At 69.3% G+C, this 23,688-nt stretch overlaps 2 protein-coding genes across 3 annotated transcripts; both read right to left on the minus strand.

The window, feature by feature from the left end:
- Positions 1 to 5,135: 5,135 nt before the first annotated feature.
- APLNR (apelin receptor) lies at positions 5,136 to 6,420 on the minus strand. Its single transcript, XM_064513264.1, has one exon. The coding sequence runs from the start codon at positions 6,330 to 6,332 to the stop codon at positions 5,241 to 5,243; it is 1,092 nt and encodes a 363-aa protein (XP_064369334.1). The 5' UTR covers positions 6,333 to 6,420; the 3' UTR covers positions 5,136 to 5,240.
- A 3,089-nt stretch (positions 6,421 to 9,509) lies between these two features.
- On the minus strand, positions 9,510 to 22,132 carry TNKS1BP1 (tankyrase 1 binding protein 1). 2 transcript variants are annotated; one of them, XM_064513265.1, is made up of 13 exons: positions 22,043 to 22,131; positions 21,510 to 21,641; positions 20,587 to 20,730; positions 19,774 to 20,425; positions 18,937 to 19,009; positions 16,782 to 18,053; positions 14,226 to 16,261; positions 12,695 to 13,049; positions 12,301 to 12,433; positions 12,071 to 12,207; positions 11,701 to 11,867; positions 9,996 to 10,070; positions 9,510 to 9,863 (listed from the first exon to the last, which is right to left on the minus strand). In XM_064513265.1, the coding sequence occupies exons 3-12, from the start codon at positions 20,681 to 20,683 to the stop codon at positions 10,010 to 10,012; spliced, it is 4,983 nt and encodes a 1,660-aa protein (XP_064369335.1). In that variant the 5' UTR covers positions 20,684 to 20,730; positions 21,510 to 21,641; positions 22,043 to 22,131; the 3' UTR covers positions 9,510 to 9,863; positions 9,996 to 10,009. The 2 variants fall into 2 exon arrangements, with proteins under 2 accessions (XP_064369335.1, XP_064369336.1); XM_064513266.1 differs by lacking the exon at positions 21,510 to 21,641 and having other exon boundaries at positions 22,043 to 22,132.
- Positions 22,133 to 23,688: the final 1,556 nt, after the last annotated feature.

Here is a 23,688-nt window from a genome sequence, read left to right on the forward strand (position 1 = left end):
CCCGGGTTGCTTTGCCGAGGAAGCCCAGCAAACGGAGCGAGGACGGGGCCGAGCAGAGTCCTCCCTCGAGGTATTTCCTTGCCCCCCCCTCCGTGTAGCCGGCGTGTCTCAGCAGAGCCTATACGTGCGCGTGGCTTAAAATCCAGCCGAACGGACGAAAAAACAAATGAACAAGCCAGAAAACAGGCGAAGAGGCGACGCGCCGGCTCGGCGACTCCACCACTGAGACCGGGCTGCCCGACCACCGAGCATCTCCAGGCCCCGGCGTCTCCAGCGGCCGGTCCCGCGGGCTAAGCGGGCGCCTTGGCGTCACCCGTCCCCAGGCTCAGCCGGCCGGGACCCCACAGCCGCGGGGGAGAAAAGGGGGGGCCATGAAACCGGGGCCACTCCGTTTTACGGGCCCCACGGCCTCGCTCGGGCTCTCGGCCCGCTCACCGGGTGGCCCAGTGCTGCTGCGGGGGGGACGTTGCACCCGTGGGGAGGTTGCAACCACCGGAGGTTGCACCCACGGCGAGGCTGCAGCCGCGGCAAGATTACACCCACGGTGAGGTGGCACCCGGGGTGACGTGGCACCCACGGTGAGGTGGCACCCCATGGTGAGGTTGCACCCACGGCGTGGTTGTATCTATGGTGAGGTTGCACCCACGGTGAGGTTGCACCTATAGTGAGGTTGCACCCCAAGGTGAGGTTGCACCCCATGGCGAGGTTGCACCCCATGGCGAGGTTGCACCCATGGCGAGGTTGCACCCATGGTGATGCTGCACCCCATGGCAAGGTTGCACCCCATGGCGAGGTTGCACCCCATGGTGAGGTTGCACCCATGGTGATGCTGCACCCCATGGCAAGGTTGCACCCCATGGCGAGGTTGCACCCCATGGCGAGGTTGCACCCATGGTGATGCTGCACCCCATGGCGAGGTTGCACCCATGGCAAGGTTGCACCCCATGGCGAGGTTGCACCCATGGTGATGCTGCACCCCATGGCAAGGTTGCACCCCATGGCGAGGTTGCACCCATGGCGAGGTTGCACCCATGGCGAGGCTGCACCCAGCGCAAGGCTGGGCCCCACGAGCCCCGTCCCCGCGGGGGGGGCAGCCACCCACCGGCGCGGTGGCCCGACGAAGGGGGTTTCTTCTTCCGGCGCTTTTGTACATCAGCCCGTCTTCGCCGGACCCAAACGTCCCTGGACGGCCCGGGAGCAGGGCGCTGCGGGAGCCCACGCCGCGGCGGAGCGGGGAGCGGGGGGGTCCTGGGGGTGCCGGTGCGTCCCGCGCTGCGCTGGGGGGGGGGGGGGGGGGGTCGAGCTGGGGGGGGGCTCGCGGCGTGTGGGTGCTGCCGGCGTGTCTCCTCCTCCCCCGCGTCCTCCTCCTCCTCTTCTTCCTTTTTTTCTTTTCCTTTTTCTTCTTTTTGTTTTTGTTTTTCTTTTTTCTTTCTTTTTTCTTTTTCCTTTTTCTTTTTTCTTTTATTTTTCTTTTATTTTTCCTTTGTTTCTTTCTCCCCCTTTCTTCCTTTCCTTTCCTTTCCTTTCCTTTCCTTTCCTTTCCTTTCCTTTCCTTTCCCCTTTTCAGTTTTCCTCTGTGTATTTCTGTATTTTTCTTCTTTTTTCTTTTTGCTCTCCTTTTCTTTCTTTCTCTTCGCTTTCTCTCTTTCTCTTCTTTTTCTCTTTCTTTCAGTCTTTCTTTTTTCTTTTTCTCTCCATTTTTCTTTTTCTTTGTTTTCTTTCTCTTTCTTCTTTCTTTTTTCTTTTTCTTTTTTCTTTCTCTTTCTTCTTTCTCTTTCTCTCTTTCTTTCTTTTTCTTTCTTTTTCTTTTTCTTTTTGTTTTTCTTTTTCTTTTTCTTTTTCTTCTTTCTCTTTTCTCTTTCCTTTTCCTTCTTTCTTTCATTCATTCATTCCTTCTTCCTCTTTTTCTTCTATTCTCCTTCTTTTTTCTCTTTTCCTCTCTCTCTCCTCCTCTCGGGCTCTCTTTCCCTCTCTGTCTCTCTCTTTCTTCCCTTTCTTTCCACGCCGCCCCGCGCGTCGGTGAGCGGAGAGGGGGGAAAACCGAGCTGGGGGGGGGGAAAGGAAAACCCCCCGACCCTTTGTACGGAGCACATTTTATAAACACGATCTTTTGCAACCGTGGCGCCTTGTCCCGGGCCGTGTGTGCGGCGGCGGCGGGCGCCCTGCCTCAGTTTCCCCACCCGGCAGGAAGGGGCCGGGGGGGGGGGGTCGGGGGGGGGGGGTGCAGCCTGCAGAAGCCATTAGCCGCCTTGTTGCTCCCGGCGCTTCCTGTTATTCCCGGGCAGCAGCTCCCGGCGGCCCGGGGGGGCCAAGTGGCGGCCGGCTCAGCGGCCCTGGGCGCCGCCGCAGAAAATAATAATAATAATAATAATTTTTCCCCCTTTTTTGCCCGACTCTCTGCTCGCGTTGCCACCGAGCCGCTGGCCTTCGGAGCCGCGCTGGCTGCCCAGCGATGCCGGCTCCCCGGCGAGCTGTTTGCCCCGTTGTTTCGGGTGAAACCCCCTCCGCTTGACGGCCCAGTGTGGTTTTAACACCCCGGGCCCCCCCCGCCGCCGGGCCATTTGCCGCCGGCAGCCGAGTGTGAAAGCCGCCCCCCTCCCCAATTGTGGGGAAAAATCCCACCTGGCTGTTCCCCCCCCCCCCCCGACTTGGGCGGCCCACGAGCATCGCCCGGCGCTTCGAGGCCTGGTGCAGCCATCCGTCCCGTCCCCCCCCCCGGCCCGGCGGCCTCCCCCCGCGCTGCCGCAGGAAGGCACCGCCGCCCTTATCTCCTTCCGACGGGCGCCCCCGGCCCCTTCCCGCCGCGCGGCCTTGGCGCTTTCTCAAGTGTCCCCCCCCCGCTCCGCCATCCCCGTCCCCCCCCCCCGGGAGATGCGGCGCGGCGTTTCCCTCCGCCAAGGGAAAGGGAAACCGCGCCGAGGCGGATAGAAAGTGCGCGGCTGCCGGCGCTGCTGGCCGGGCGCCCGGCATCCTCTTCCTCGCCGGCTGCTCCCGGCCTTGGGGGGGGGGGGGTGGCCCCAAAAACACCATCGCTCCGACCCTCCGCTTGGGACGGCTGCAAGAAGAAGGCACCGAACGTGGAGCAGCGACGTCTCCATTTGGGAAAAGCGGTGAAAATTGGTCGCTTTCCCATAAACCCCGTTTGCACCGGGGCGGATACGGGGCGATGCTCCGGCCTCCGAATCCCGGAGCGAGGATGCAGCCGGGGGGGGGGACACGCAGGGCCGTTGTTGTTCAAGCCGGAGGGCTTCCTTAATCAAGTCGCAGGAACAGCGTCGTTCCCCAAGGAGCCGTGAAGTTGGCTCCTCCGGAGCCGAAAATTAGGTCATGGCAAGTCGGAAGGTGAAAATAAAGCCCCCCCGCCAAAAAAAGCAGCCGCCGGGCCATTGGGGCGAAGGGAAGCGGCGCGACCGTCCCGCATCCTCTCGTCCTCTCCGAGCGGGAACAAAGGGCCGGGCCGGGCCCTAGCGAGCGGCCCAAGGGGGGAAACGGCGGATCGGGCCGAGATTTATTTCGAGCCAACGCCAGGAAGCCCCCCCCCCCCCCCCGGGGGCTGCAGATTAAGACGAGGAAGAGCATTTTTTTGGTGGCTCATCAGAAAATAAGGATAATCATCGTCGTGGGCCGGGGCTCCGGCTCCCGGCAGGGTTTAGCTCCGTAATGCAAATCCCCCCCCCCCCCGGGGCTGTTTGGTGCTCGGATAAGGGCCGAAAATGGGATTTGCGGCAGCCCCCCCCCCCCGAAAGGCGGCCGGCCGCGGCTGCCCTGGCCCCGCTGAGAGGTGCCCGGCTCTTTCCCCGGCTCTTTGGGGCCGCAAATGTTTGTGTTTCCCCGTGGGGGGGTCGGGGGGGGGGGTGCACGCGTGTGCAAACCCCGCAGCGCGGCACCTGGGCGCACACGTGCGTGCAAAGCCGCAGCGCAATGCAAGCGCACGCAGCCCCCGCGGTGCAACACACACACACACACACACACACACACACACACACACACACACACACACACACACACACCCGCTACAGTGCAATGCGCGCACACACACGTGCACGCACAACCCCGTGCAACACACACCTGCAAACCCCGCGGTGCAATGCACACACACGCATGCATGCGTGCAACCCCCCCCCCCCCGTGCAACACACGCAACCCCCTCAGTGCAACAGGCACATGCAAGCGTGCAGACCCGCCGCAGCGCGCACACACACACACACACACACACACACACGCACGCGTGCAAGCCCCGGTGCCACACGCACGCACGTGCAAACCCCACGGTGCGGCACGCGCGTGCAAGCCCCAGTGCAACAAACACACGTGCACGCACGCATGCAAACCCCAGTGCAACACACACGTGCAACCCCCACGGTGCAACATGCACACACACACACACACACGTGCAACCCCCACAGCGCAACACACACACACACACACACACACACACACACACACACACACACACACACAGGCACGCACGCATGCATGCATGCATGCAAACCCTGGTGCAACACACGCACACATGCACACACCCCCCAGTGCAACACACGCACACACAAATACACACACACACACGCACACAACCCCCACAGCGCAATACACACACACGCACACATGCAAACCTCGGTGCAACACACACACACACACACACACACACACACACACACACACACACACACACACACACACTCGCAAACCCCACGGTGCAACATGCACCCCACACACACACACACACACGCATGCATGCAAACTTTAGTGCAACACACACACACACACACACACACACACGCATGCAAACCTCAGTGCAACACACACACACACACACACACACACACACACACACACACACACACACACACACACACACTCGCAAACCCCACGGTGCAACATGCACCCCCCCCCCCCCACACACACGCATGCATGCAAACTCTAGTGCGACACACACACACACACACACACACACACACACACACACACACACACACACACACACACGCACAGCGCACTACGCACACCCGCACGCGTGCAAACCCCGGTGCAACACGCACACACGACCGCTGCGGTGCACCGCGCCACCCGCCGACCCCTCTCCCTTCCCCCCCCCCCCCAACTCTCCGGCGAGGGAACTGGCCGCATCCTGCTCCTTTCCGTAACCAAAACCTCCGTTTATTTGCCAGCAAAGCCGCGCCACCCCCGAACCCCGAACCCCCCCCGGCGCGGCGGGGAGGGGGGCTGGCCGCGGGGGCCGCTCAGCCGCGGAAGAGCGTCTCCTGCGTGGCGGGCTCGGGCTTGGCCTCCGCCGGCGCCTTGCCGCCCGAGGAGCCGCTGGCGGAGCGGTCGGCGGCGGGGCCGGGCCGGCGGCAGCAGAGCAGGGCGCCGCAGGCCCGGCGGAAGCGGGGGTCCAGGAAGGCGTAGAGGAAGGGGTTGAGGCAGCTGTTGGCGTAGGCCACGCAGGTGCAGTAGGGGTGCAGGTTGTGCAGGAAGGCGTGCAGGCCGCACGCCCAGGGCAGCACCTCCAGGTCCATGAGGCCGTAGACCGTCTTGACCAGGTGGAAGGGCAGCCAGCAGGCGCCGAAGGTGGCCACCAGCACCACGATGATGGTGAGGAGGCGGCGGCGCTCGCGCGGCCCCCCCTCGCCCCGCTCGGGCCCGAAGTGGCTGGCCACGGTGCGGGCGATGAAGAAGTAGCAGGTGAGCATGACGGCGAAGGGCGCCGCGAAGCCCAGCGCCGTGGACGACAGCCCCAGCCCCACCTCCCAGGCGGCCTCGGCGCCCGGCGCCGCCACCCCGGCGTAGTCCATGTAGCAGGTGACCTTGCCGTCGCCGGCCAGCGCGGCCGCCCGCCGCAGCACCATGGCCGGCAGGGCCAGCAGGGCGGCCAGCGCCCACAGGGCCGCCGTGGCCACCAGCCCGCTCACCCGCGAGCGCAGCTTGGCCGTGGCCAGGGGCCGCACGATGGCCAGGTAGCGGTCGAAGCTGAGCCCCGTGAGGCAGAAGACGCTGGCGTACATGTTGACGAAGACCAGGTAGCTGCTGACCTTGCAGGCGGCCGTGCCGAAGGGCCAGTGGTAGCCCAGGCAGGCGTAGGCGGCCCACAGCGGCAGCGTGGCCACGAAGGCCAGGTCGGCGGCGGCCAGGTTGGCGATGAAGGTGTCGGCCGAGCGGCGCCGCTCGCGGCCCCCCTTGAAGACGGTCCAGAGGACCAGGCCGTTGCCCGCCGTGCCCAGCAGGAAGACCAGCACGTAGATGGCGGGCAGCAGCGCCGGCGAGGGGCCCCACTCGGCGTACTCGCACTCGCTCTGGTTGTCGCCGTAGGCGTAGGCGTCCGTCACCTCCTCCATGCCGCCGGCCGCTCAGCTCATCCCCGGCGCCCGCTCTCGCTCGCCCGCCTCCCGCCCCGCCGCCGCCGCCGGCTCCTCTGAGCCCGGCCCGGCCCCGGGCCCGCGGATCGCCCCCAGCTCCCACCCCTTCCCCTCCCCTCGCCGCTCCCCACCCGGCCCAGCCCTCCGCCTCCTCTTCCTCCCCCTCCTCCTCCTCCTCCCGTGGGAAATATCCCAGCGGGGCCTGGCTTTTGGCCGGGAGACCTTGGTGGCCGGGCCGAAGGTGCGGCGGGGAGCGCGGCGGTCCCACCGGGGCGCCCCGGGACCCAACAAGCCCCTTCCCGGCACCCCATCCCGGTGCCACCGCCGTGGGGCAGGGCGGGAGGGCGGCAGCACCTTCGGGGGAGCCCGGAAAGCGGGAAAGCAATCACACATATTCCCCTCCGGCCCCCAAAATGCAAGCGGCAGCCTGGGCTGAGCCGGGCGACGGGGTGAGCCCGCTGCCGGCACCCAACATGCTCCACTGCCGTAGGGTTTTTTAGGGCTTTTTTTTTTTTGCGTTTTTGCATTTTGGAAGTGCAAAACCGGTGGCAGCAGCGGGCCGGGAGGAGGGCAGGCGGCGCGGGTGGAAATCCAGCAAGGAAAAGCCGCCGCGGGGACGGGGACACCCGACCGGGACGCGCGGCGGGGTAAAAGCCGGGTTGGGGGCCAAAGCAACGCGGCCCCCGAACTCCCACCCGCTCCGAGGTGGCTCCAAAACCCGGGTTTGGGCCGAGCAAGAGCCGCCAGGGAGGGGGCCGCCCGGCTGTAACGCAATCAAAGGAGGGGCGAGCGCAGCAAATGCAGGCGATAGAGGATGAAAAGGCGCCGTGGCGGCTCCCTGATAGGATTGGGACATTCGGGAAGCGTTTCCAGGTAAAGACCCCCCCCCCGGGAAGGGGGCCGAGCCGCTTGCGCCGGCGGCTGCTGCCTGCTATCGCTCCCCAAGGCGTGGGGGTTAATGGAGAGGGGACCCAGGTCACGGAGGCAGAGGATGAATAATAAAATATTCTAATTACCTGGGACCAGGCGCCTGCGAAAGGCCAGCGTTAACCCTATAATGCAACACTGCAACAGCAGCAGCGCTTCTCCAGACTTATTTTTTTTTTAAAAAAAAAGGATGTTAAAAATCTCTGCATGCATGTAACAACCGCTGATGCAAGTTAAAGTACAAAGTTTGCTATGGAGGGAACCACACACAGACACAAGCTGGATGAAGCAGCTCCTTTAGCATATTAGCTAATAAAGAGAATAAAACGGGGAAATAAAAATGCTAATTAGACCCTTGATAGCACCAGAAACCGCTACAAAAGGGAGATGTTCCAGCTCGGATAATGAAGCTCGCTATTAATAACCCTCGGGGCTATTTCTGGCTCCGGTAGGTAGCACAGAGGTGTGCGCAACCCTTCCCAGCCCTGCGCACGCAACGCCGGTGCAGGCAATGGCAGATGCAGCTGTAGCCGTACCCACGTAACCTGCCTTTATAAAATATATTTTGAGTGCAAGAAGAGGGAAAAAGGGGGTGGAATCGAGCACAAAAAAAGGTGTTTACCCTGGTAAAGCCTTTCAAAGGATTGAACTTTTGCATAGTGTTGCGCTGGGGAATGTTTTTTAAAATAACGATAGCAATAGGTGGAAAGCGAAGGGCTGCCCCAAACTGGTGGTCGCTTCCCCGAGCGCGACCCCTTTTCCCATCCCGGGGGGGCGGTTTCGCTTGCTCCCGGCCTGAGCAAACGTCTCGGGACACAGCGCCGATGTCGCCGTCGCCGTCTCGGGACGCGCCGCAAGGAGCAAGTCGCCTCCTCCCGAGCGCAGCCCGGCCGCGGACGGCCGCAGAGATTTCGGCGATTTGAGCCGCGGGGGAAGAACTTCTCGGCTGGAGCCCCCGAGCCCTGAGGAATTTGGGTCGGGAGCCAGATAAAAGCGCGGGCTCGCGGGCGCCGGGAGCGAGCGGGACCCCCCCCGCGAACGAGCTGGCGCGGAGGGACGGTTCAAAGCGCCGAGGAGCCGGCGCGGCTGCTTTTCGCAGAAGCGAAGTTAAGCCCGGCCTGAGCTGGGGCAATCGAGGCAAGCGGAGAGGGGGGACGGTGGGTTTTGCTTCGCTCTTTAAGGGGAAATAGCCCCTCGGGTGCGTTGGGGGCCGGATGCCAGCGGGAGCTACAGCCCGGTTTGGAGGAGGGCACGAGAGCCACCACGGTCACCTCCCGGGGCTGCCAGCGGAGAGGGTCCCCGCAGCATCCCCAGGCCTGGGACCGACAGCTTCCCCTTGCGTTTTGGGGGGGTGCTGAGCCCCGGGGGATGCCCAGACGCCCGGGGATGGGCCCCTTGCCAGGAAGGGCAGCGTTTGGCTTTCCCTGGGCACGGGATTTGGCGACTTCCTCCGAAGCCAGTTGGAGTTACTCACATCCTACCAGGGAAGCAACAACTCCTTGACTACCTCTCTCCATCTGTTGCTCCCTTTTTCCGCTAGGCTCTGCCGGGAAAAAAAACAGCGCCGGGAAAAGAGGCCGGGGCAGCGCGAGGTCCCCGAGGGGCACGTGCCCGGGAGCCGGGGGGGCACCGAGCCAAGGGACTCGTTTTGCAGATGAAGCTGCCTGGAGGGCAGGGGCTGAGACCCCCAAGCTGCCCCCGAGCCCTGCCCGGCATCGTGTGGGGCAGAGGGGAGGGAAACGCTGCCAGTTCAGCTCAGGGAGCTGGCAGAGAAACCACCGTGGGAGGAAGAGAGCTGAGCCGGATGGAGAGCATCCCTCCCTCCTCTTCCTCCTGCCGCACGACCCCGGCCCCCAGTCCCAGCCCGTGGGGAAAGGGGGAGGCGAGGGACCACCGCCCGGTCCCGGGGGGCTGCCGGGGAAGAGAGGGCGCTGGGTGCAGGGGGACGCAGGCGGGGACAAGCGCACGAGTCACAGATTTGGCTCTGGGGACTGCAGGGTGGGGTCCAGGTGTGTGTGCAAACAGGGCTGACTGTGGAAACGCGTCCCCGGGGGGGGGACAGCTGCGTGTCCCCCCCGGCCCCGGTGCAGAGCCGAGATGTCACTGCTGCGGCCATAGGCGGGCTGAGAGCTCCTCCTGGTGGCAGTCCCCGCACCAGGGTCCCCCCCCCCCCCCCCGCAGAGACAGGGGTGGGGAGGGGGGGGGGGCACGCAGAAGAACCAGAGCCCCTCCAAACCAACCAAAAAAACCGTTTTATTGTCTTGTCAAAGTGGCACCAAAATATTGACCTGTTGCTCTTTGTCCGGAGGGTGATAGGAGAGCGGGAGGTGGGGAGGGCGGGCGGCCCCCTCCTCGCCCCCCGGGGCCCCCAGGGGACGTGGGGACAAGGGGACAAGGGCAGGGGGGCCAGAGGGAGAGCCTGGGAGGGAAGGAAGCCGCTTGGGGCAGGGAAGGGGGGGAGGAACCTCGCGAGCGTCGTACAAAGTGCATAGATGTGTGTGTGTGTCCTGCCGCGGGCGGGCCGGATCCTGGGGGGGGCCTGGCCGTCAGCCCCCCCGGGGCCGCGCCGGCAGGAGAGAGAGCCTGCAAGAAACACAGCGGTAAAGTCAGGGAGCCCCGGCGGGTGCGGGGAAGGGGGGCACCCGGCTCTGGCAGGGGTGCGGAGAGGCCGCGGGGGCCGGGCCGTGGCCTGTCCCCCCCCTCCACCACGCTCACCCCGTCGGATCGGCTCAAGATTTCTTCTTCTTCAGCTTCAGCGCTTGCAGCCAGTGGGGCGGGGAAGCGTCTGACCTGCGAGGAGCCGAGGAGGGGAGGATTAGGCGGCGTTACGCATCGGCGCGAGCCCCCCAAAACGCTGGGGACGTCACCCAAGCCGCCCCCCCGCCTTGAGGGTGCAGCAGGACCCGGCCAAGAGGGGCCTGGCCCCACTCCGGCTGCTCCCTGCGCTCCAGCGGGATCAGGCGGCCGGAGAGCCGGAAGCGAGCGGGACTGGGGCCGGCCGAGCCGAGACGGCTGCGTCTTTAAGGGCTTTGGCCCAAGCACTGTTTAGGGTGGAGCGGCTCCGCGCTCCCAGGCAACCGGCCCTGGGAAAGCCGGGCCCAAAGCTCCCCCCGGCTCCCCGCTCCGGCCCTGCCTGCCCACGCCAGAGCCGGCGGCCTCAGCGCCGGGTCCCGCTCCGACGTGGCCTCCAGCGCCCTGCCGACGCTGTGTTGCCTCTCCCTGACGCCCCCGCGCAGCCTCCGGTACCTCCAACACCCCATCGATGCCTGTATCCCTGCCCAAGACCGCCACGCACCCCTCGACACCCCAACACCCTGCGGAGATCTCCATACGCCAGCCTGTGCCCCCGACACTGCCCTACACCCGCAGCACCCTCCTTACACCCGACACCTCTGCAGCTCCACCAGCACCTCCAGCATCCCAACGCCCCTTCGCGCCCACCGCTCTGCTGAGATCTCCACGCCGCTGTCCTGCTGTGCTCTAACACCCCACCAAAGGTCCTTCACACCCACTGCTCTGCTGAGACCTCCACACCGCTGTCCTGCTGTGATTTAACACCCTACCAAAGGCCCCTTCACACCCGCTGCTCTGCTGAGACCTCCACGCCGCTGTCCTGCTGTGATTTAACACCCCACCAAAGGCCCCTTCACACCCGCTGCTCTGCTGAGACCTCCACACCGCTGTCCTGCTGTGATTTAACACCCTACCAAAGGCCCCTTCACACCCATCGCTCTGCTGAGACCTCCACACCGCTGTCCTGCTGTGATTTAACACCCCACCAAAGGCCCCTTCACACCCATCGCTCTGCTGAGACCTCCACACCGCTGTCCTGCTGTGATTTAACACCCTGCCGATACTGCCAACAGCCTCAACACTCCAACACCTCTGCATATCTGCAACCATCACCCTTGTCAACAGCCCGCTGACACTCCCAACCCCCCCTGCACCCACTAATATCCCTTTACTCCTCTAAAACACCCCCAACACTCTTGTGCCCCTGGAAACCCCCCCACAAACTCACCACTGCTCCGGGCACCTAGGTACCGCCAGCTACAGCCCTCGCCAAGGCACCTAGCTGGGTAACACCCCCACAACACCTTCACAGCCTTCAGCACCCTCCCCACAACCACAGCTTCAGCCTCCCCTGTCCCAAAACCCGCAGGCACATCTGCTCACCAACACCCCTGGGCCAAGGCAAACACCTCCAGCAACAGTCGCACGGAGGTACAGCTAAGGCGTTAACAACCCCCAACTGCACACCCTCCCTGGCCAACACACGCTACAGCCACCCTGCACGCACACCCATCCCCGCAGTCCCCCCCCTCTCTTCCTCCCAGCAAGGAGCCCCCCAAGCCCCCGTCCCCAGGCGCCCCGTGTCCCCCTTGCTCACGGCGACCGCCCCCGGGCCCCCCACGCTCACCCTGAGGATTTCTCCGGCTTGGGGGGCAGCGCCAGGGGTTTCCCGCTCAAGCTGGGGATCTTGCAGGACTTGGAGCGCTGCACGTGGGGCTCCTTGGCGGGGGTCGCCTTGCCGTCCCCCGGCTGCGGCCCCTCCTCGGCCGAGCGGTTCCGGCCCCTCAGCTTGGCCTGGGGGGCGTCGAGGGGGGTGAAATGGGGCGCTCGGCGCCCCCCCCCAAAAACCTCCCATCGCATCCCCGCACTCGCAGCCCGCCTCAGTTTCCCCTCCCCTCGCCAAGCCCCCCCCCCCCGATCCTCCCCTCCCAAGGGGGCAGAGATGCCCGCCGGGACACGTCCCCCCCCCGCTCGCTCGGGGCCCCGGCGAGCCTTACCTTGAGGGCGGAGGCGTTCAGGCCGGGGAAGAGCGGCACCTTGACGCCCTTGCCCGCCGGCGACGCTCGCGCCCGCCGGCTCTTGGGTCCTTCCGCCGCCTCCTCGTCGGAGGAGGCCGCCGCCGCCGCGCGGGGCTCTGCGGGGGGGGGGCAGGGGCACGGCGTCACCGCCAGGGCGCCGGGCCGAGGCCTTGGCCGCGGCCGGCCGTCACCGTCCCGCGGGCTCTCACCTGTCGAGTCCTGGAAGATCCAGCTGTCGCCCTCCGCCGCCGCCCCGGGCCGCAGGGCGGGCGCCCGGTGCCCCCGTTTGCGGCCCAGCTGGGCCTTGCTGCGGTACACGGTGCTGTCCAGGAGCTCCGTGTCCTGCGGAGACGGTCAGCGCCGAGCGCCGGGGAGCCCCCAGACCCACATCCCGCCGAGCCGGCCAGCCCTGGGGGCCCGCAGGCCCCCGCGGCACAAGGTGGGAAGGGAAAGGCGGCGCTGGGGGGCCCCAAATCTGCAGCCCGGCTCTCCAGGGAGGCAGACTGGAGGGGACAAGAACCGCTCGGGGCCCCGAGACAAGCGTCTCCCTGACTGCTGGGCTCCCCCAGGGCTGTACGAGGGGGCTGCCCACCCCCCGCTCACCTCCAGGAAGGTGAATTCCTGCCCGGAGAGGTCCCCGGGTCCCTCGGGCTGAGGGGCGTCCCAGGACAGCCGCTTCTCCTCCCAAATCGGTGGCCTCTTCCCATCCGGGTGGTCCGAGGGGGCCTCTTGGCTCTCCATCTCCGGCAGGGTCCCACCAGCGGCCTCCGGCAGCGGAGGGGAGGCCCTGGGGCTGCGCGAGGCGGGGGCCAGCTCGGGCAGGTCCCCCTCGTCCGTGGAGCTGCGTCTCCGGAGCGGGGCTGGTGGCTCGTCCAGGGGGAACGCCGCGGCCAGGGGGTCGGCCGGAGCATCCCCCAGCGCCGGGCTGCGGTCCGGGAGACGGGCGCCTGCGGGGCTGCTGCTCGGGGAGACAAGACGAGACCCCCGCAGTTCCTCCCGCTCCAGTCGAACGCCCGCCCCGAACCTCACCTCACCTCACCTCCGTGAGCCTTCGACCGCTTCCCAGCACCCTCCCGGGGAAACTGAGGCACAGGGAGGGCCAAACACTGCTCCCGCAGACACGGGGCAAGCTGGGGACAGAGCCCAGGCGGCCAGGACTCTCTTTCCCCTTGGATGTCGTCTGCCAAGGGCAGATGGGGGAGAGTCCCACCAAGGGGGTGGCACCTCTGGGAAGTGCCCCCAAACCCCCTTCCCGAGGGTCGGCAGGGCTTTAGGGGGGCTGGGGAAGGCACGGGGAGCACCGAAGCCGCAGAGGGCTCAGGCCAACGCTCCCCGTCGGGTTTAACGGGGCAGAGGTGCCAAAAGAGGGGTCAGACCCCCAAAGGAGGTCACCAGCCTCCGGGAGGACACCGGGCCCAGGCACCGGTGGGAGGTGACCGAGGGGCCCCATGGGGCAGGAGGCGGCACTGGGATCGGGGGCCACCTCCCGCCTCCCGAAAAAACGTCCCCAGGGCAGAGGAGCTCGCAGGGGTGGGGAAGGGAGGTGCGACACGAGGTCCGGCCAAGGAAAGGTAGCAATTCCCGGAGGAGCCATAAATCCTCCTGAGCCAGAGGAGGAAGCTCATCTCTCCCTCCCCTTCCCTTGGGCAAAGGAAGGAGCTCGCAGCAGGAAACCAGGCGGCTCCCAAGGCAGCGGGTGGGGGTTCTCCGCTGTCTAATAACAGGTTGAACCAGGCTGGGGCCTTCCTGAGGCCAGGGGGGCTTCATGTCCCAGTCCCCTGGGATCCTCACGTTCATGCAGTTTGTGGGACGTTATCGTTTTGGGAACCCCCAACCCCTTAAATTTGGCTGAAATCAGGTTACAGGGTTCCCACGTCTTGGCAGGGGAAGATAAGGGCACGACGCTAACTCTGCCACCGCCTCGGGAGGCGGGGGGAACCCTGCAAAGCCCCAACCTTCGTGCGCGGCTCCCCACGTCGGAGGGAGACCAGCACAGCACGTCCCAAAGGCATCATCCCCTCCCGCAAACCCCGACGGCAGATCCCGCCGGGACAAGCTGAAACCCTCCCAAGGCTCTCGCCCCGCGCCACGGCCCCGAGGGGCGAGGATCCCTCCCCTCGGCCACGCTCCTCACCCGTCCTCCACGCCGGCACCGGCTCCCCCGCTCTGCTCCGGGGCGCCGAAGTCCCAGCTCCGGGCCGCGCAGCGGGCGCCGAAGGCGCTGGCCCACTCCCGGCGCCCGGCCTCCGTCTCCCCGGCCTCGGCCGAGGCGTCGCACAGCTCCACGCTCCAGCCGACGTCCCGGCTCCAATCTGGCTCTTCCGCTCCGGCCTCCCTGGGCAGGGCAGAGCTGCCGGGGACAGGCAGGCTGCCCGGGCCCTGATCCCAGGCCGTTTGGCCCAGTCCACTGCTGCCGGTGTCACCGGGGCCCAGGCAGCTGGGGGCATCCAAGCCGCTGAAGGAGAGATCCCTGTGCCAGTCTCCTAGTGTTTCCCGGGGCTCCAGGGGCTCCTGCGACTCCCTGGGCCTAATTTCACCGGCCCAAGGTGTTGGGCTGTCCGACGAAGCTCCTGCCCTGGAGGGATCCGGCACCCGATCTGTCCCGATGATGCCGAACTGGTTCTGGCGCTCAGCTCCACCAAGGCCAAGCTCTTCGCCCCAGTCCCTGCTGCCGATGGTACCGCTCTCCTGCTTGTCGGTGCTGCTCCAGCCAGGCTCTCGAGCCGGATGATCGGGGGCGCAGGAGCCAGGCAAGTCTCCTTTTCTGACACCAAAAACATCTGCTGGCTCGGTTTGGCCAACGCTGCATTCGCCAGCCCAACTCAGCCGGCCGGGACTGAACTCTGCGTCTTCCTTTTTGGGGGTCGTCGAGCTGTAGTCACTGGCCCAGGCTGCTCTGCTGGGGCTAAACTCCCTGTCCTGCGTCTCCATCTCCCTGGGGGTGTATTCGCTATCCCAGGCTGGTCGGCTGGGGCTGAACTCCCTGTCCTGGCTCTCCATGTCCCCGGGGCTGTATTCGCTGGCCTCGGCCAGCCTGCCGGGGCTGAACTCCCTGTCCTGCGTCTCCATCTCCCTGGCGCTGTATTCACCGGCCCAGGCTGCTCTGCTGGGGCTGAACTCCCTGTCCCGCGTTTCCACGTCCCCGGCGCCGTATTCGCTGTCCCACGCCGGTCGGCTGGGGCTGAACTCCCTGTCCTGGCTCTCCATATCCCTGGCGCCGTATTCGCTGCCCTCAGCCCGTCGGCTGGGGCTGAACTCCCTGTCCTGGCTCTCCATATCCCTGGCGCTGTATTCAGCGGCCCAGGCCGGTCGGCTGGGGCTGAACTCCCTGTCCTGCGTCTCCATGTCCCTGGCGCTGTATTTGCTGTCCCAGGCCGGTCGGCTGGGGCTGAACTCCCTGTCCTGGCTCTCCATGTCCTTAGTGTTGTATTTGCTGTCCCAGGCCGGCCTGCCGGGGCTAAACTCCTTCTCCGGGGTCCCGGGGTCCCCCGTGCTGCATCTGCCAGCCCAGCCCAGCGTCAAGTCCTCGTCCTTGGTCTCGGCGTCCCTCTTGCTGTATCCACCGGCCCAGTCCGGGCTGATCTCCCTGCCCTCGACCTCCGCGTCGCTGGCGCCGTAGTCGCCAGGCCAGGCAGGCGCGACGTCCCCATCCCGGCTCTCCGCGTCCCCGGAGCCGTATCGGCCAGCCCAGCCGGGCTGCCCGGAGCTCGGCTCCTCGGCCTGCCGCCGGCCGCGGCCCACGCCGTAGGCCCTGCTCCAGTCGGCCTCCCCGGGGCCCATCTCCTCCGGGCTGCCGGCGCCGTCCAAGCCGTAGCCGGCGCTCCACTTGGCTTCGCCGGCGTCAAAGCTGTCGCCCGGGCCGCGGGGGCTGCACCAGTCAGCGCCGCCCAGGCGCGTCTCCCCCAGCAGCTCCGGCCCTTGGCGATCGCTGCCCCAGTCCCTCTCGGCGCTGCCGAAGGCCCCGTCCCGCCGCTCCGCGTCGCCGCCGCCGCCGCCGCGGGCGCCGTCCCAGCTCGACTTGGCGCCGAACTCCCGGTCCTGCTCCGTCTCGCCGGGCCACTCTCCCTCGCCGGCCGCGGCGTCGTGGGTCCAGTCAAAGGCGCCGGCTCGGCGAGATCCCCCGATGCCGAATTCACTGCGCAGGTCCTTCCGCGACCAGCCGAGCAGGTCCTGGGGGGGGGGAAAGGGTCAGGGAGCGGGGACGTGATCCCTGTTTGCCCATCGGAGAGGAAAACTGGGGAGGACAGTCTGAAAACGGGAGAGGGGGATGTCCTTGGATGCCCAGGGGATGCTGCACAAACGCCAGGGCTCCTCTTCCCGAGGAGCGGGCAGATCCCGCTGCCTGCCCTCTCCCTCTCCCTCTCCCTCCCCGGGCCGGGAGCTGCCGGCCGGCTCCGGATACTCCCAGCGCCCAGCCCGGCCCGAGCCCTCCCCAACTCGTCGCGCAGCTCCAGGTGGGCCAGCAGCCTCCGGAGGACGGCGGCGGTGCCCGACTCGCCGGCCACGGCTCCCCGGCGGGCCGCGCACGCGGCTCCCGCCCCACCCGGGCTCTCCCTGCCGGCGCCGCACGCTCCGGCTCCGGCTCCGGCTCCACCCAACCCGTCCGACCGCTCTGCGTGCGCGGGGACGACGACGGACGCGCGCGCGGAGAGAGGCGTTCACCCTTCCCGCGCGGAGCCGCGCGCCTCACCTCCGGCCCCTCTGCGTCCGGAGGGCCGTGCCCCGCGCCGCCGTGGGCCCCGGGCGACGCCAGCAGCTCCGTCAGCCAGCCCGGGTCGGCGGGCGGATCGGGGCCCTTCGAGGCGTCGGCAGATCCCGCCGTCCGGCCCGGCCCGCCGGGGCCCTGCAGATTTGCCGGGCGGCCGCCCGCTTGCGCCGGCTCCCAGGTCGACTCGGCCGCCGGGGCCGCATCCTCAGGCGGGTCCCGGTCGGGCTCCGTCACGCGGAGCGGGGAGCGGAGCGCGGCGCCATCCCGCTCTTCCTCCTCCTCCTCCTCCTCCGTGGAGCCCTCGGCCTCTCGCTGGGCCGCGGGACCCCCCGGACACAGATCCCCCTCTGCCGCCTGGCTGCCGGCCACCTCGGGGCCGGGCTCTTCGGCTCCGCTGTCGCCCTGGGAGCCGGGGGGGCCGGGGGCAGGACCCTCCCCGTCCGACTCGCCCTCGTCCGAGAGCCCCGAGTCGGCCGCCTCCCGGATGGGCGACCGGGGCGGGGAAGCCACCCGCCTGGCGCCCCACGGGGCCGCCCGCGAGGGGAACGTCCACTCGAAGGACTGGGAGAGGCTCCAGCCGGACTCGCTGCCCAGCGAGCGCTCCGGCGGGGGGGCCCCGGGCCGGGGCAGGGCGCTCAGCGAGCCCCCCAGCTGCCCCATGCCCTGCCCTGGCGTCGGAGGCTGCAACATCCCCTCGGAAGAGCGCCGGAGCCCCGAGTCTCGGGCGGGAGAAACTGGGCTGAAACCGGCACCCCGGGAGGCATCGGGGCAGCTCCGGGACACCGGGGAGTCATCGGGTCCCTCCGGGGAGCCCGGGGGACGAGAGGCCCTAGCGGGGGGCTCCGGCTCGGGGCTGGGGGGACCCGGGGACCCGGCGACAGCCTCGGGAGAGCCGGGGGAGCAAGTGACCCGGGGGGGCGGCTCGGGAGTGCCCGGAGTCGGGGGGCTGGCGGTGTCGGGGGATCCCTCGCCGGGAGTGTGCGGGGAGCCGGGGGAGCGGGAGACGCCGAGCCGGGGCTCGGCCGCGGAGGAGGGGGCTCCGGGGGCTTGGCTGGGGGCGGCGGGGGGGTCGGGCGAGCCGGGGGCCGGGGTGGGCGAGCCGGGGGCCGGGAGCTCCGGGGGGGCATCGGGAGAGCCGGGGGCCGAGGCGGAGAGCTCGGCAGGCCGGAAGGGAGCTCCCGGAGCCGGGGCCGGGCAGGCGGGGGGCCTCGGGGAGCCGGGGGGGCCGAGGGGGCCTGGCTGCAGGGAGCAGAGCTGCAGAAAGAGCGGGGTGGGGGGCAAGTCACTCGGCGGGAACCTCACGGGCTTCCCACCCCCAAATCTCAGCCCCTCTCTCCCCCAGCGCACGGGGGCCAGCCCCCATTTCGGGCATCGGTGCCCCCCCCTCGCCCCCAAACCCCAGGGCAGGAGGTGCCCACGCTTCCTGGCGGCAGCAGGGATGTTTCCCGCCTGACTCAGCCCAGGCAGCTCCCAGTTTCCCAGCGGGTCCCGTCTCCGCTCCTTGCCCCCCCGGGGCATGGCGATGCCCGGAGCCCTGAGCTGCCCCCCCCCCGGCCCCCTCCAGCACCCCCCACCCCCCGTAGCGCGCTCGGAGATGGACAGAAAGAGAGGAAGAACTGAAGCGGGAGGAAGTCAAAATACGTAAAAATCCCCCCCCCTTGCAACCCCAAATCCACCCCGCTGGGCACCAGGAGAGGGGGGGGCCGGGGGGGGGACCCGGCGTCCCCACCCTCAGCGTCACCGGGAGCCCCGGGGCGCTGCCACCAGCCCGGGCACGGGCAGGGGGGTTGGCAGGGAGCCCGAAAGGGCCCGGCCCGCCCCGCCACATACCTGCCAGGTCACCAAATCCCCGCTGCCGGGGTGACTCACAGCCGCTCCCTGCCCCCGGCCTGGCACCGGTGCTAACCCCCCCTCCCCGGCCCGACCCCGCACCCACGCCCGGCCCCCCCGGTATGGGAGCCGGAGGGGGGGGGGGCAGCGCGGGCCGCCTGGGCGCCCCGGGACGGCCCGCGCCCCGCGGAGGAAGGAGAGCCACGCACCCCGCGGAGAGGGAGCCCCGGAGGAGACAGGAGAGCCCCGAAGGAGAGAGCCCAGGAGCGGAGCGGCCGCGGCGCCGGCGGGCGAGGCGAGAACTCACGTCAGGGGGGGAAGGCGGCCTCCAGCGTCCGCGGGGGGCCCCGGCACAGCTCGGGCCGGCTGGGGGGGAGCCGCTGCCGGAGAGAGACGGGGAAGAGGGGTCAAGGCCTCGCACGCGCCGGCCAACGCGCCTCCCGGCCCCGAACCGCGCGGCTCTGCCCGCAGAGCGAAGCGTCAGGCAGCTGCCGGCTGAACCGCAACAGGCCCCTAATCCGCTCCGAGCGCCGCCCGAAACGGGCACCGAATCCGAAATTTTTTGATTGCAACAGGGAGGGGAAAGCAGCGGCAATCCCCTTTCCGGAAAGTTTGCTGTCTTTTGGAGAGCAAGTTTCTCACACTCTGGCTTTAAATAGCCCCTGCCTCGCTCCCGGAGGTGCCCGGCTTTCGGGAGCGCAGCCAAGCGCTGGCTCCGGACCAGGAGGCCCGGCGGCCAGGAGTCCCGCGGATCCGGGGTCCCTCCGCCTCGGCACGGGCGGGCAGGCGAAAAACAGCGCGGGGCGGGGGGAGACGGGAGCGTTTCCCGGGGGCAGCGACGCCCGGCCGAGCCGGCTGGCTCGGCGCCCGGCCCTCGGAGGGCCGCGAGCGCGGAAGCGGCTCCTCGGCCGGGACAGCCCGTTCCTGCGGTTCCAACGAAACCGCCCCGAGCCGTCGCGGCGAGCCGGCCTTCCCACGGAGGCAGCTCGAGGCACCGTCTGGCGAGGAGAAACATCCTCCTCGCGCCGGGCACCAGACCTCAGCTCTCTCCCCATCCCCGTTACTCCGTCTCCGGCGCCGTTCGGAGCGGCGGACCCCTTCCCCGCGCGCACCCCCCCCCCCCCCCGGGACCCCCGCCGCTCACCTCATCTCGGGGATGGGGCAGCCGTCGTCGCCCGCGCCCGGCTCGGCCCCGGCGGGCTGGGGGGCCCGGCGGGCTTCGCCGGGGGCATCGCCATCCGTCTCGCCGCTGGGGCGTATCCGGAAGGCGGCGAAGGTCTTGGAGCCGAAGCGAGAGGGGGCATCGGGGCAAAAGGGGGAGAGCCGCGCCCGGTCAGGGCTCCCCGGGCCCTCCTTGCTGTCCATCTTGGCCAGGATCTCCTCCACGGTGGTGCCGGGGAAGCGCTCCGGCTTGGCCGCCACGGGCACCGGCGTGACCTTGAAGGGAGCCGGCCCTTTGCGAGAGGGCGGCAGCGGCGGCGGGGGCTCGGCGGTGGCGGCGGCCGGACCCGAGTCGCCGGCGGCCGAAAGCGGAGGGGACGGGAGCCCCTTGCCGTTGGGGGTCTCGGGCGCCTTGACGCTGAAGGAGGGGCGTTTGAGGCCCCCCCCGGCGCCGCCGCCGCCGGCAGCGTAGGGCTTGGGCCCGGCGAGGCGGTTGATCTTCTCGGCGGAGGGCAGCTCGGGGCGCGGGTGGCGGGGCGCCGGCGGCGGGTGCGGCAGGCAGGGCTTGGCGGGCACGGCGGGCTTGGGCGGCACGCGGGGCTTGGGCCGCACGGGCGGCTTGGGCCGCGCGGCGCCTGCGGGAGGCAAACGGCGCGTCGGAGAGCGGCAAACCCCTCTCACGGGGGGGGGGCCCGCGAGGCCGGATGCCATCTCCCCCCCCCCGCCGCCGCCGCTGCGGACGGGACCGGCGCCCCCCCCCAAGCCCGGTTGGGCCCAGCCCGGCGCGGGGACGTACCTGTCTCGGGGCTGCCTGCCGCCAGCCCGGCCCCCCCGCTGCCTTTGGAGGCGGCGCAGGGCAAGGGGGGGTGCAGGGGCTGCGGCTGGGAGGCCATGGCGAAAGGCGGGCTGAGGCTCGGCGGACTCGGTGCACGGTCAGCCCCTGGGGGGGGGGAGAGGTGTTAGGAGGCGTCTGCGTCCCTCCTCCAGCCTCACACCGTGCCGGCCCCTCTGCACCGTGGTACCAACCCTCTCCTCCGCCTGTAGCGGCACTCGAGCCCCGCGCCAACCCCCGTCGCGCTGCCAACCCTCCCGTCACCTGTACCAGCCTTCGCCCCAAGCCCCAGCTCGCTTGTACCGTGGCACGGTGCAGTAACCCCAAACGCTGCGTCAACCCCCCAGTCCGCCTGTACCACCCGTCACCCGCTTCCGTAAACCCCTCACACGCCAAGCTGAGCCCGGCTTGGGTGAACCCTGTCCTTGTTAACCTAGACTAACTTCTGCGTGCTGTGATCCCCCTCCCCAAACACCGTGCTGATTCCTCAGGTGCCTGTACCAGCCCCGAGTCTGCCTGTCCCAACCCCTGAACACTGTGCCAGCCCGCACACAGCCTGACACCCCCTGTTAACCTGTACCAGGTTAACACCGGCCCCCCAGTTGGGTTGTACCAACCCGCATGCAGCGTGTCACCCTCGGGGAGCTTGTGCCGAGCCCCTGTACACCGCGCCGAGCCCCGTACACCGCGCCGAGCCCCGTACACCGCGCCGAGCCAGAGTCAGCCTGTAGCAACCCCCGAGATGCCCGGCCTACCCTCAGCCGGCACCAACACCCCCGGTTAACCCTTATCAGCTCCCCGGACGCGGTGCCAACGGCCTCCGCGTAACGCCAAGCGCCCGGGGAGCCGCGCCAACCCCCCGACCCCGCCGGGGCGGCCGCGCTCACCTGCCCCGCAGCGGCCTCATGCCGGGGAGGGGGCCGGGGCCCGGCGGGGAGAGCAGCGGGCCGCGTCCCGAGGCGGCGGGCGGGCGGGCGGGCGGGCGCTGGCGTCGCCGGCGCTCCCGTGACTCACGCAGGCTGCGGGGACAGGAAAAACCCGCTCGGTGCCTCCTCCCCGCCCGGCCCGGCCCGGCCCGGCCCGGCCTTCCCCGCGCTCCCGCCTTCCCCCCGCGCCTCCGGCCCCGCCGCCCCGGCCAAGCGGGACCCGCGGGCCGCACCTGGAAGCCATCGCCCCCCCGGGCCCTTCCCGACCCCCAAGCGGGGGGGGTGGGGTGGGGGGGGGCAGCGGCCTGCTCCCGTCGCCCTGGCAACGCGGCCCCTGCTCGATTTGCGGTCACCGCGGCCGCGCTGGCGCCCCGGGGGGGGGGGGGGGGGCGCGGCCTCCCGGGACCCCCCCAGACCCCCCCAGCGCCCCCCCCCCGCCGGTGCCGAGCGCTCCCGAGCCCTGAGCGCCCCCCCCTCCTCCCCCCCGGCCGTACCGGGAGCGCCCCGGTGCCCCGCGCGGCCCCGGCGCGGCTCGCTGCGCCGCCGCTCCGCTCTCCGCGCCGCCCCCCGCCCCCGCCGCTCCCCGCCCTGCTGCGGCCCCGCCCCGTCCTGCCCCGCTCCCGGGCAGCGCCCGCGCCGCCGGGGCAGCCCCGGGCAACCCGCTCCTCCCTCCCTCCCTCCCACCCACCCGCGGCACCGGCCCGCGCCCGGGGCAGCCCCGCCGCCACCGCCGCCGCCGCCGCCGCCACCCCCCCCCGGGCCGCGCCCGCGCTCACCCGCCGCCGCCGCGCTGCATATTCATGAGCGCGCCCGGCCCCCCGCTGCATCTGCCCCTCCCCGCCCCGCCCCGCCATAGAGCGCCGCCGCCTAGAGCGGCCGCGGCGCCGCGTGGCCGCGGCGACCACGTGCCCCCGCCTCCCGCCCGCCCGCGTGTGCCGCCGGGAGGGGGGGTCGGGGGGGCCCGCGCGCCTCCGCCTGGGGGGCCATAGAGAGGGGGGCGCAATAGAGAGGGGGGCCAGAGGGGCCCCGTGCGCCTCCGCCTGGGGGCGCCATACAGAGGGGAGCGCCATAGAGAGGGGGGCCAGAGGGGCCCCGTGCCCCCCCCGCCTGGGGGGTGTGTGCCATAGAGAAGGGGGCCAGAGGGGCCCATGCACCTCCGCCTGGGGGGGGTGCCATAGAGAAGGGGGCCAGAGAGGCCTGGTGCATCTCTGCCGGGGGGGGCACCATGGGGGGTGCACCATAGAAAGGGGGGGCAGAGGGGCCCCGTGCCCCCCCCGCCTGGGGGGGTGTGCCATAGAGAAGGGGGCCAGAGGGGCCTCATGCCCCTCTGCCTGGGGGGTGCCATAGAGAGGGGGAGCACCATGGAAAGGGGGGCCAGAGGGGCCCTGTGTCACCCCCCCCCCCCCAGCCTCTCAGCAAACACCATCAGGCAGGGTTGGAGCAGCCGCCTGTGCCCTAGAGAGGGGGGCGAGGAGGGCTGCTTACCCCCAGCTTGCGCCCACACCGCAGTGGGGGGGGGAGGGCGGGGAGCAGGGCGGTACGAGCCATAGAGAATGGGGCTGGACGGGCCGCCTGCGCCACAGTCCAGCTGTGCATACCATAGAGTGCACCAGAGCGACCTCTGTGTCAGGGTTCTCGCGCCTGACCCCCGCCCCGACCCTGGGTGGGCTCCTGCCTACACGTGGGGACAGCCGTAGCCCGCAGGGAACGTGGTCCTGCATCCCCCCTGCTCCAGGACAGCTGACGCTCCTGTCCGCCCCACAGCCGCCTTCCCCACTCTCCCCACAGCAAAGATCTTGGGACAGCCCCACGCCCAGCTGCGGCACACAGCCAGCCTGCAACACCCCTCTCCCAACCCTCCAGCCCGCCCTGGGGCACAAGGGCAGCGCGGCGGTGCTGGTAAATGAGCATGGGGCGAGGGCCTCGCCCCGTCCCCACGGAGCCCCTTCACCCGCAGCGATTGAATTACAGCCAGACCGGAAAGTGGCTGCAACAGGTTGAGTAGAGAGACGGTAATGGAGGGCCCCGGTGCCGGAGAAGAGGCGCTAATCGGATCAGCACCAATCCTGCCCCCGCCTCCACAGCGGAGCCGCTGGCTGTGAGGAGCTGGGGCAGCTGTGCAAGCACTCAGCACCCCCCC

The sequence above is a fragment of the Dromaius novaehollandiae genome, chromosome 5, assembly GCF_036370855.1.
Source record: "Dromaius novaehollandiae isolate bDroNov1 chromosome 5, bDroNov1.hap1, whole genome shotgun sequence".
NCBI classification, from domain to species: Eukaryota; Metazoa; Chordata; class Aves; order Casuariiformes; family Dromaiidae; genus Dromaius; species Dromaius novaehollandiae.

Coding starts and splice junctions, on each gene's coding strand:
- APLNR (XM_064513264.1), bottom strand. CDS start 6,332: ATGGAGGAGGTGACGGACGCCTACGCCTACGGCGACAACCAGAGCGAG.
- TNKS1BP1 (XM_064513266.1), bottom strand. CDS start 20,683: ATGGCCTCCCAGCCGCAGCCCCTGCACCCCCCCTTGCCCTGCGCCGCC. Junction 12,434..12,694: donor AGGAATTCACCTTCCTGGAG/GTGAGCGGGGGG, acceptor CCGTCTCCGCAG/GACACGGAGCTCCTGGACAG. Junction 12,208..12,300: donor GATCTTCCAGGACTCGACAG/GTGAGAGCCCGC, acceptor CCCCCCCCGCAG/AGCCCCGCGCGGCGGCGGCG.